This window comes from Scardinius erythrophthalmus (genome assembly GCF_964197995.2).
Source record: "Scardinius erythrophthalmus genome assembly, chromosome: 2".
In the NCBI taxonomy this organism is placed as follows: Eukaryota; Metazoa; Chordata; class Actinopteri; order Cypriniformes; family Leuciscidae; genus Scardinius; species Scardinius erythrophthalmus.
Genome location: NC_138222.1, coordinates 47,172,062 through 47,184,295, shown reverse-complemented (window position 1 = coordinate 47,184,295; position 12,234 = coordinate 47,172,062). Strand labels below are relative to the sequence as shown.

The 12,234-nt window shown below is 38.0% G+C and overlaps 1 protein-coding gene across 10 annotated transcripts in view; it reads right to left on the bottom strand.

Moving 5' to 3' along the window:
- Positions 1-12,234, bottom strand: part of dysf (dysferlin, limb girdle muscular dystrophy 2B (autosomal recessive)) — an 84,720-nt gene that overhangs the window by 65,105 nt on the left and 7,381 nt on the right. For 7 of the 10 annotated variants that reach the window (XM_081359317.1, XM_081359322.1, XM_081359320.1 and 4 more), the window contains exons 2-18: positions 10,938-10,993; positions 10,723-10,814; positions 9,087-9,192; positions 6,127-6,241; positions 5,731-5,948; positions 4,617-4,745; positions 4,450-4,512; positions 4,311-4,361; positions 4,050-4,080; positions 3,757-3,872; positions 3,520-3,646; positions 3,338-3,441; positions 2,426-2,494; positions 2,302-2,345; positions 1,920-2,002; positions 738-770; positions 336-451 (exon numbers count right to left, since the gene is read on the bottom strand). In XM_081359317.1, the coding sequence (XP_081215443.1) occupies positions 336-451; positions 738-770; positions 1,920-2,002; positions 2,302-2,345; positions 2,426-2,494; positions 3,338-3,441; positions 3,520-3,646; positions 3,757-3,872; positions 4,050-4,080; positions 4,311-4,361; positions 4,450-4,512; positions 4,617-4,745; positions 5,731-5,948; positions 6,127-6,241; positions 9,087-9,192; positions 10,723-10,814; positions 10,938-10,993 (1,553 nt within the window). The remainder of the gene's footprint in view (positions 1-335; positions 452-737; positions 771-1,919; positions 2,003-2,301; positions 2,346-2,425; positions 2,495-3,337; positions 3,442-3,519; positions 3,647-3,756; positions 3,873-4,049; positions 4,081-4,310; positions 4,362-4,449; positions 4,513-4,616; positions 4,746-5,730; positions 5,949-6,126; positions 6,242-9,086; positions 9,193-10,722; positions 10,815-10,937; positions 10,994-12,234) is intronic. The other 3 variants (XM_081359314.1, XM_081359318.1, XM_081359321.1) reach the window with 1 other exon arrangement.

Below are 12,234 nucleotides of genomic sequence, written 5' to 3'. Positions count from 1 at the left end.
TAGAGTGTAGTCTCGGGTCCAGTAAAACCTGAGTCCGCATGACAGCTTTCACATTACCAATTTTTCATTAGAACCGTGCCCTGTTCCAAACTAAACTGCCAGTGTAAAAACGGCAAGTGAAATTAATGTAGAGAAACAATTTTGATGTTTAAAAATATAAAGACAATATTTTACAAACAAGTTTAAGAAACTCTGTAAAAGTATCATTTATATATATATATATATATATATATATATATATATATATATATATATATATATATATATATATATATATATATATATATATATATATATATATATATATATATATATATATAAATAGTAAATCTCACCTTTCCCAGGTTTAGTGCCTCATGTGGGTCCGAGAAGGCTGTGAACTCTCTAGGGCTCCCATACATGTTGACAAAGCAGGGGCCAAAGGTCGGAAGAAAGCCTATATTGTCATCAACTTGTTGATATAAAAGAGCAAGAATTAGACACACAGCAGTTACCTCTAGCTTTAGGAGCAGTAAAAAATAAATTGCAAATTGCAAACGTGTTGACACATTCAATGGCAGATACATTTGCCATTTAGTCATAGAAAACACCTTATCTAAAGACTAGCTGAATAAAGCTAGAGGCAATTTATAAACTATAAGCACTATAGCCCAACAAAAGGCAAAATCTGGCATAGCCATTGGTGTGATCTATAGGAAGGGTAGCACAGATTTTTGAGATCAGAGAGACACACATACTGGTGCTGTGGAAGGTCCTGAGAAGGAACTCATCTGAGTGCAGAGAGAAATAAAAGTTGAGACAAAATAAGGATTGATGAAGTGAATATTGCAGGCAGTGCAGCCGATGCCATGCAAACGGGCCTTTATTAATCATGTCTGCACCAGACGTAGAGTTAAATTTGCACACCAAACTCACTCTAAGCAACACACAATATATCACAACCAACTGCTAACTGCTAACACTGAAACCAATTTCAGTTACACTAAAATAGACTACAATCACTTGTTTTTTTCCTCCCCAAATGCAACAGTACTACAATTTTGATCTGTCATACCTCCTTGGCAATAGCATAGATGCCAAAGTTTAAAAAAGTAGCTAAAAAAACATAGTAGTTTTAGTCATCCTTGTTTCTAATTCAGAGTAAAACATACAAGCTAATTTTGCACAACACTCCCCAAAATGCAGTGTTAATTTCATTCTCGAGTTTCAAATCACTGCCAATTCATTACTTACATGATGACAATACAAAGTGATACAAAATCAAGACAACAAATCAGCTAGCAAACAACAAGTAGTGTTTTTCCTCACTTCAACACTGGAACCAACACATTACTCAAAAAAATGTGATGTCTCTCAACATTGACAAATGCACTTAAAGGTGAAGAATATTTTCTTTAGATGATACGTTACTTACAACTACTAGATAAATAGAGTAGACAGACACTACAAATACATTTCTTGATGCTGTTTGACTTCCCAAAGAGTGTGGCAAACACACTGCTGTCTGAGTAACTCAACATGTCAAGTTCTGGCTCAACCAATGTGAGTTTTGGGAAGGACTGACTGTAACAAGCTCTTGCACTGGGAATTGACAATTGACAAGATGTACCATTTTGCAGCAGGTATATTTGATGTTGTTAGTTGTGCAGAATTAATACACTTAATACACATCAATACACTATATAAACGGTTAGTATAGAGTAGTGGTTCTCAACCAGGGAGGGGACCGGGGTGTCTTTGAATCTTATTGAGGACAATAGGGGTCTTTGGAGTCAAAAAGGTTGACAACCACTGATATAGAGAGTACAAAAGTTGCAAAGCAAGACAATGACCCTCTAGACTTGCCACTGCACTTAACAAAAGCCTTCAATCAAACTGTATTTTGAGAAGCAATTTGTACACAACAAAACACTGCCTACCCTCAATATCTCCTCCAGGGGCTGAGATTCTGGACATACATAAGTGTGTAGTGCCAATAACGTCATTGTGGCTAGCGCGATCCCTGAGAGAATGAGAATGGGAAGGTATGTAAGATAACACATTTTCATCATAAATAAAGCAATCCATATTAACATATGGTGGTTAGTTTATTTATTTATATAGCACAATAAATCAGCTGTTGCTGACCATTGTGCTGTACTAAAATTTCAAAGACAACACCATTGAAACAATAAAATAACAAAACAAGCTCATAGTATAAGCCTTCTCTAAAAGGTAAGTTTTGAGTTTTGCTTTAAACAGATTCTGTAGCGATTATCCTACAAGTAAGTTTTAAACACATGAAAGAAAAATTTAACTCACCAATCTAAAATGCGTATCCTCATCTTTTCACACATGGATGGAAACTGGAGTGAAAAACAGACTGTTAATAAATCTATTGAAGGACTTGTTGGGTTGTTCTGTGAGGTGAGTGTATGTCATTTACCCTGATGGGTAAAGTGAGGCTCTGGTTCCACTGAGGGTTGGCGTTTTTCTCCAGAATCTTACTACTCATCTAGAAATAGAAAAATACAATATAGGTACCTCTTGAGCAAATTATTAATCCTATAAAGCATGACATATAAAGTAATAGTCCAAAAAATAATATCATGTCTGATATATTTGTTTTTTATGGCTCATTTAGTATGATATAGGAGAATATGGAGCTCATACTCGAAGAGGAAGAGGGAAAAAAAACATACGTTTTATTCAGAGGCCCAAACTGAGCAAAAATATGCAATATTTATCCAATAATCGTTATAGCAGTATAGCAGACTTTTTAAATTAAATGCACTTAAATATACTGTAGGTCTCACTCTATATCTGCCAATAATATATCATAGTAAGATGATATTTAAATGCTTAGTTTTATGATCAAAGCTCATGTTTTGTATTGTGGGGAGCCAAACATATAATGCAGTGCAATGTAATACAATGACAATGAAAGATGTACATTCCTCAAAAGCCTGATCTATCATATTTGATACTCACATTTTAACAATATTTTTCTAATAAAAAAAAGATATATGCATCATCAAGTAAACCACCGTTACTGTAGTCCAGTAAATGTTCATCTTGAAATATTACTAACAATAAAAAATATATTCTTACGTTTACTTCATAAAAAGAAGCACAAAGACTTGTGTATCTCAACCTGAATAGGGTCATTTTTTGAATTATACTAAAAGGCCTTTTACTTGCTTAAAAGTAAGATGACAGAAGGCACGTAGTAAATTCTGAACAACAGGTATTTCAACATTTGATCATGTTGATAATTTAGAAATTTGAATATCAAATATGATACGGTGGGTTTTATAAGCTTAATACATCATGATTCTAGTTACAAAGTCAGAAGTACCGTTTTTCCTGCAAAGTTGACCTCCACCAATGGATCCACCAGGTTCTTACGATTGGTTTCAAAACCAAGGAAGTGTTTGACATCGTCTATAAGAGCATCATCCACTGCCAAAGGAGGAGAGCAGATTAACAGAAGCAAACAGAAAAGGCACAACCCTACACACAGACGTGTTTGATACTCACTCTGAGGCAGATCATCTGCCCTGTAAACTCTGACAGTAAACGAGGCGTCCCTCAGGGTAAGACCAGCTGGTCTCAACAGGTTCCCCTCTATATCCTCTTTTTCTTCCAGACCCTCTTTCTTATCCATCTAACACACAGAATTAATGTTTTCAAAAGAATGAGTGAAAACTTTACAATAAGGTTCAATTTGTTAACATACTGCTGCTGAATCATGCTCGATCGCTCTCTCTCTCTTACCGGAGGTTCGTCACCTGCAGCCAGCACACACATGCTGACCTTCAAATAACCTCTGGCCCCTGCAGAAAGATCATCAGGGTCTGACAGCAACAACCATTTCCTGAGAATAGCATGTCCTGTTCAGTGGAATAGAAAAAAAATGGTTAAATACAGTATAAAACATCGGGGGGCATTTAGCTTAATTGAGTCTAAAAAAACTAACATGTCCAGAGGTTTGTTTGTTCTTAGACACAATCAAAACGGTGCTTTGGAGAGGAGCAATTAACATCACATTATGACTATGTGGTACTTACGGTGTTCATTATACACCATGCCAACATCCAGCTGAAAGAGAAAACACAAAACCAGCACTATTATTAGCAAAGCCTGAAATAACAGACACATGTGTGCTGGAAATGATAGATCTAAGAAAAAACATGCCTGTGACCAGTAAAGAAAATCTAAATAGAGATATCCTGGAACTCACTGGAAATGAGAAGAAACCACCAAATGAAGACAGTGATTAACAAGAGAAGGACAGAGGGAAGAAAAATAAGAAATAAGAGCCAATCTACCTTGAATTCTCCAATAACATAGTCTTTCCGTAGTGACTTGGAGTCAAATACCTTTGAACGGACATAGACAAGATAACTGCAGGTTATCAATGTTCAATGAAACAACAACAACATTAATAATGATAATAATATAACTCACAGATAAAAATATAGGTTCGTCAAAAAGATCTGAAGGTTTCTCATAGAAGTTTAGAAAGAAAGTCTGAAAGGAAAGAATATATGCGTATTATTACATCTGAGCATTTACTGAATTATTTACATCATTTTTATTCCCAGAGTGATAAAACAGGGGGAAAAAGCAGTTACCTCGTCAAAAAATGGATTATTGCCCTTCTTGATGCGTGTTCTCTTCGTCTGTCCTCCAACTGAGACCTTGACAACTGGTTTAATGTTGACACCAGGGAGCTGCCTTCCCTCAATAATGCGCAACCGTACCTAAAATTAACATTCAATAAATAAATGTTTCTGGACTTTTGAAATCAAAACAACTCAAATATATCAGCTAACGATTGAATTATCACATAGGAAATTAAAGCACTTTTAAACATTTCTTTGGATAAAACCTCTGCTAAATGCTTAAAGGTTCTCGACTGGTTTTGTAAGTTTACATCAAATGGTGACAACACAGTATCAAAACTGTTCATGATACAAAAGTAAACAAAACATCCTTAAAATGAGAATTTAATTATATTATTATCCATATTATTATAGTTACTATTGTTGTTACTGCTTATAATTATACTTAGTATTAATAATAAAATGTCCATGTTGGAATATGCCAAATTCAGCAGGCCTCAACTAATGGCAAATTAATTTTACTATAAATTGTTTTGTTAGTTGGATTTTATTGTTTTTATTTAGCATTTTTCTCCACAAATCTTTCATTTGAGCTGAGAACTACTGGCTTAGATGTACTTGAATATTGTAGCTTTTTTTTAATTGTCCAGTCAAAATTTTCGAAATCTAAATTAAACTCATTAACATAATTTTCCAATGTTTATGAATAGATTGTATTGCCTTGAGCAAATAAACAATTTCACAGCCAATTTTTTGACTTATTGCACAGTACTTTATATTACCACAAGGTGGCCCTATTTTCAAAGCAGAAGCACGATGAGAAAATGACAATTGCAAGAGTAGACCGTGATTGTCATGTGATACAGATACATACTTTAATTTGGGAGTCCATTCTGCACTGAGCAATAAGAAAACACTATTAATCAGATTTTTACAATTTATAGACGAAAAGTAATTTTGTTGTTAGCATATGCTAAAAAAAATTCCAAAAAAACGTATTTGAAGATTATGAAGAATTTTCAGACGTCTGTAGAGACTAGCCACACATGACAAAGCAAATTGTGGATTCATAGAGACATACAGAGATGCACACCCAAACAAAGATTCATACTTATATACACACCTGGAGGTCCTGGGGTTTGTCAGACAGAGAGGATTTGTTTCCCTGGCGTTTCTTTTTCTTAAGGCCATGGTTAAAGTTCGGTGGAGCCTTCTTGGGTGGTGCTGTAGGGGCCCCGATATCCTGCCCCTGTGGCCCTGGTGTAGGTTCAGGCTCCTCCACCACCTCCATCATCAACATGCTCTCAGTGTCATCCTCGCCCAGAGTGTCCAATGAGAAAACTACACAGTCATATACACAAGTCAAATGAATCACATAACACAAATATGCCATAATGATAAAGCCCTTGGTAAACAAATATTAGAGAAATCAAATCTAGGCAATGAAACTTTTACATCCTCTAACAGTGCATGTGTGTATGAATGGGACCTACTGTATATATTATGTTAGTAGACTGACCTGTAACTGTGTCCAGCTCCACCGGGGTGTGCTGGGCCTCTGGGTGTGGAGGAGGCTGGAAGATGGGCGCCATTCCTGGAGGAGGGATGTAGGAAACCTGCAGGGTTACTGTGGCCTGGCAGAGGGAACACAGATTGAAGATGTTTTGACACTTCTCAGAAAGACTGAAGAAAAGAGCGCAAGATCTGCAATGATGCAACAACAAATGTGCAACAAACATTTGTTTCCAAAAATAAATATTTGCCGTAATAAAACTCATAGTTGGAACTCTGATATTTTCTCATTATATCACAGACTGCCATCAGTTATTCCTTAATACATTTATTTGTAATCTAGGATCTTAATAATTTTGAGGTGTATTGGTCCAGAATTATATTTATTATTCATACACGTACAGAAAACAAACACACAAACTACATCTGCAATATACAATAACCTGAGTATACTAATAGATGATATATGTAAAACTACAGGCACTAATCTGCACTACCATACAAAAGTTTGGGATCAGTAAGATTTCTTTATAAAAAAAAAAAAAAAACTTTTAATCAGCAAGGAGGAATTAAGACCAGATCAAGATCAGATTACCATTTCAAATAAATGATGTTCCCTTTCAGTCAGTTACGTTCAACGTTATATTGATTCTGACATATAGGGTCTCACTTGGGAGCCCAATCACGTTCGGGTAGTAAGAAAACGATCCAATGAAGATTGGTGAGTGAGATTTGCAAGCCAAGCCACTCCCCCGGACATACGGGTATATAAGCTGGCCGTCAACTCATTCATTTAGCTTTTTGCTTCGGAGTCGAGCGGTTGTTTTGACGGGCTCTGTCATTCGCCTTCGCTAAAGAGAGGAGACGTTCTTCTGTTGGAGAACCAAGTGTTTCACCCCACAAAATGAACAGATACATGCAGCGAAAACAAAATAAAAAGAGCAAAACACGGGTGACATTGCATCTTTTTCAAGATGGTATTCCACCCGTGTGTTTCTGGATGCGGCTTTTCTGGCCCCGCCTGACAGTCATGATCACTGCCTCACAAGCCTGGGCCGTCAACACGCTGAGCCAGCGTTTATTGATGGTTCATGTTAAGATCGATACCTCTTGTACCTTGAAAAAGTGGAGTCCCCTCCATTATTCCTTTTTCTGGTTTCTCGGCACCACAGACAGCCACTTGATCTAAGAATTGTAGTGGAAACTCTCCTGCTGGGCCAGCCCCACAGGCCTCCCACTCCTCACACACATCGCAACCGACGAGCTTCCCGATAAGTCTATGGGTCCATCTCATGGCATCTCATTTGGAGCTCCTGCGGAGGATGAGATGTCATTCGCTGCATCAGAGGGTGAACTTAATTCCTCTTGGGATGAAGAGTCAGCAGTGCTACCCCCTTCTGGGAGAATGGTGCAGGTTGATTCAGACCCAGAGTTGCCATGCTTTCCTGGGCCGCTGCGAGCGTCGGGCTTGAGTGGATCCCTCCACCCTGCCCTGAATGATGTTGGGCCTCTAAGGCTCAACCTCGCTGCCCCTCCGCATGTGCGTCTGTAGTTCCACTGATGCCACTGGCACGGAGTTTGGGGGCCTGGCTGGCGCTGCCCAGCCCATCTCATTTGCATATTCAGATGATCAGACTTGGCCCCCAGGTTCAGCAGCACCCTGTTTACCTCATTGGCAAACAAAGACCCCCCTGTCCCGCTTGCGGAGATTGCGGTCCTGTTGGCGAAGGATGCAATAGAGCAGGTGCCTCCAGCCGAGATGAAGTCCGAGTTTTTACAGCCCGTACTTCATCGTACCCAAGAAAGTTGTGGGTTACGGCCGATCTTGGATCTGTGAGTCTTGAACCGGGCCTTTCATAAGCTCCCATTCACCCCCAATATTGGTTTGGTTTGCTGCGATTGACCTATAAGTACTTTGATTTTGCCTTGACACAGACCGTTCCTACGGTTTTCTTTCAAGGGTCGGGCATACCAGTACAAGGTCCTCCCCTTCGGTGGAGGGTGCCCTTGCCCCGTTAAGGGAAGTGGGCATCCGTATTCTCAACTATCTCGATGACTGGCACATTCTAGCACACTCTCAAGATCTGTTGTGCGAGAACAGGAATCTGGTGCTCAAGCACCTCAGCAGTTTAGGGCTTCGGGTCAACTTCGGGTCCCCTATGCAGAGTATCTCTTTTCTCGGCATGGAGTTGGATTCGGTTAACATGACAGCCATCTCACAAAGGAGTGTGCCCAGTCGGTGCTGAGCTGCCTGAACTCATTCAGGGGCAGAACAGCTTTTCCACTGAAACAGTTTCAAAGACTCCTGGGGCATATGGCATCTGCAGCCACTGTAATGCCACTCGGATTGTTGAGAACGCTTCAGCACGGCTGAGTACCGAGATGGGCATGGGCATTGTTCATTATTTTGCAGCATTTTTGTATTTGTGTATCATCGCTTAATGTCAAATTGAAAAATTACTTATCAAAGTTCTAAATGAAGATGTAGATGTTTTGGGAGGGGTGGGAAAGAAAAGCTACATGATGGAGTTGTTTTTAAGATAAGGCCGGCGTCAGGGTGATACCTTATAATGTACTTTCCTGTAATTATTTCCGGTTTCAGCTATTTCAAGAGCACACGGATGCAAAGGAGCTAAGAAAACCAACTCCACCTTTCCCTCTCCTTCGTTCTCTATCACCCAACGTCAAACTACACGCATAAATAACCACACAATTCCAGGAAGTGGCACTCTGTTGTGTAAGAAATAGCCTTGTAGTATTTCTTCAAAATGTCTTTCTTAAATTATTTGTGGGACAGGGTTGGCATGAATTTGAGATACAAGTGAGGTACAGACTGTGGTAAACATGAAGATGGGATGTTGCTACCAACAATGAAGGTCCAGGCTTCAAGTAGTTCCATCATTCAATGTAAATGTAAATGTGATAGACAATGTAAAATGAAATGTGAAGACAAACAGAGAAACGCACCCCAGTGCTGTTCCTTTTGGTGTCTACCAGGGACACAGTGAAAGTAGCAGCTAGGTTTGGAGAGTTGAGCACATCTCGAAGAGCTACTCGACACTCCCCCAGAAACCTGTGAAGATACACAAAGGGTTATTTTAACAAATGACATGCTATTTAAAGATGAGGATTAACTTTCTGATGCCAAGAAATAAAAACACACACAGACACACACACACATATACAGTTACTAAAGCTAAAACAGTTGTGACACATGACAAGTCATCTGACCCTGAATGACAGTTTTTTCATTGTCTGGACAACTTTTCTAAAAATTGCTGTTCTTCTGTGGCTTTCTGAGGCTCAGATAAGATTTAAAAGGAAAGAGAAGACATGACAAACCGCCCTGACTCACTTCCTGTGGGCTTCCAATTGGCTTTTCCTTCCCTTTCTTTTCCTCCTCTCCTATTACTTTATTCCATCATTAAAGTGACAATATTTCACCCAAAATTCTGTTATGCTAATATAGTATTCACTGACCTTATTTTCATCTCTATTATGTATTTGTGAGTAAGCATTTACTGAGTGTGTAGTATATCATATTCACATGACATTTTGAGACAAAGCCTATGAACAGTTAATACATTTTCCTAGGTCTGACATTTGTTAACATTGAGAGTTAAAAGACAAAACTGAATTTCAGGTCTAATGATGTAAAAATATGCTTTAAATTAATCAAAAGTGACAGTCACGTTATAAAAAAATACATTTAAATGTAGTTCTTTTTAACTTTCTATTCATCCAAGGATCCTGAGGAAAAATGTTTCCACGGTTTCCACAAAAGAATATTAAGCAGCACAACTGTTTTCAACATTGAAAATGTTTCTTGAGCACACAATCAGTACATTAAAAAGATTTCTGAAATGTGTGACCAATTTTGCGTTGCACTCACAGGATTAAACTACATTTTAAAATAAATTAAAAATCAAAAATTAAAAGGTCCTGCACATTATCTGTACTTGCACACGTATCAAAATAGCTTTATTAACAATATTTCGGTTCTATGACCTTCATCAGGCATATTAAATAAAATAAATCAAAATAGAAAACCGTTATTTTAAACTGTAATAATATTTCACAAAATTACTGTTATTGCTGTATTTTTGCAGCCTTGGTGAGACCAAGTTATATTGCTTAGAAACTTAATTTAAGTGTCAGAGTGGGATTCTGTAGTAGATCAAAGACTGTATAATGTAATATAGATACTAATGTGAAAATAGATAATGCCTATGATTTTAAAAACCTTAGCCCCTCATTAGGGTGGCATTCAATACCTTTATAGATGTACAAAGTGGCTTAAAATCAGATTTAGTAAGTCCTATATCAGCCTAATGTCATGGGTATTAGATACAGAAAAAAGCCAGTTGGGAACCATGGGAACGCACAGCATATTGCGTGGCTGTTTACCACATTCCACTTATACCACTAGTCATTTAAACAATGGCGCATTCCATAAATTCTAAAGCTCTCCCAACTGAATTGTTAAGCAATTGTTTTATGTTGGCAGAGAAGTGGCTTTTGCAGATTATTCTGAGACACTCTTACATTCTCATGAACAGGGAGTAAAAAGATAGAACATGAGAGACAGAAAGAACGACCTTACCTATTCCTGCCCATTTTCTCATGGTCCTTGACAACAACATGAAGCTCTGCTGCAGAATCTAAAGGAACTCCCTTCAAGTCCCACTCAAAGCCCTGGAAGAAAGAAAAGGGAATGATGAAAAAAGGAACAGAATGACGACTTGGAAAGCATTATGGTAACAAGAAGTAGTGGTTCATTGATATTAGTCAAATAGATGTAAGAATCAATTAACCAACCTCGTTCCAGACAGGACTGACATTATTTTTGATGATTTTGGTCTTCTTTTTTGTTCCTACAAGAACATGAAAAAAGGAAAAGTACAGTTTGTGAGTTTTTCATGAGATATACACTACCGTTTAAAAGTTTCAAAATAAAGATTTGAAAAACTATTTGATTAGGGAAACATCTTTTCAGATAGGGCATATGAGGACAGTCTATCTGACGTTATTTTTTGCAGTGGCTGGCCTCCAATAAATCCGTGATGACAATGTTTCAGTGAGAGGAAGATGGACAATGGGTACTAACTTCCACCTGACAAATACAGATGAAAGATTTCCAGAGGAACACAGATTAGGCTTGACATTGAGCCTGAATTGGTGAAGGACAATTAATAGTTGATCTAATGAGCAGACACACATTGCCCGTGTGTTTTGAGACCTCTTGCTACATTAGAGCTACAGAAGTCACATGCACAAACAAGTAGGCTACCAATAGTATGGCATATCCATTGTATCCATTCAAATCACCACTGGTCAGTCACGCTATAAAGTGTTTTAGGAAAGAGCTCTGTTTATCTTCCTGTTTTGATCGTAGATGACAAAAGATGTGAATAAAGTAAAAACAAGGTCCTTTGGTAGATATACACTCAGTTGCATTGTGGGAAAACCCTCTTTGCCTTCCTGAAATAGCCCAAGAGCCAGAAGAGGACAACAAAAGATTCAGGAAAAAAGCAAACACTGGCATGCTATGACATCCTCGACCAGAATGTGATGGAAACTGGTTGGAATGTTCTTAACCATCTGACCCTCAAAGTCTTGGGCTTTATTTGGTGTGTATTTCAAAAACATATCCGATACTAGTCAATGGGTGGATACAATCTGAGAAATAGCCAGGAAACCATACCTTCAAGAAGTTCGAGTTAAAAATAACAAGACCGAGATGCTGGAGTTTCAGGCCGAGTCTAAATACATTTATTCAGTTAGTGTTAATAAAAGTCAAAAGAACCCGTTCTTCGGTACCAAGTCAATACTTACATTTTAAAAACTGCAGTACTGTTCCGCCTATTGTGACCTATTACCTTAACGAGGTAGGAGTAAACCTGAATCGACACAGAAGGCCTAATCCATATACAAAGTAATGCACTAATCGGTGTCATCAGTGTTAATACCAGTTAAACTTTTACTAACTTGTACAATCCAGCCGTCACTTTTTTGACTGGGTCTGCCTTGATTATGATGCATACTTGTCAGTAACGCGTTTATTTGTACTATATTTCAAGTTTTGGTGTATAATTCCATTGCTCTTTTCTCTTCT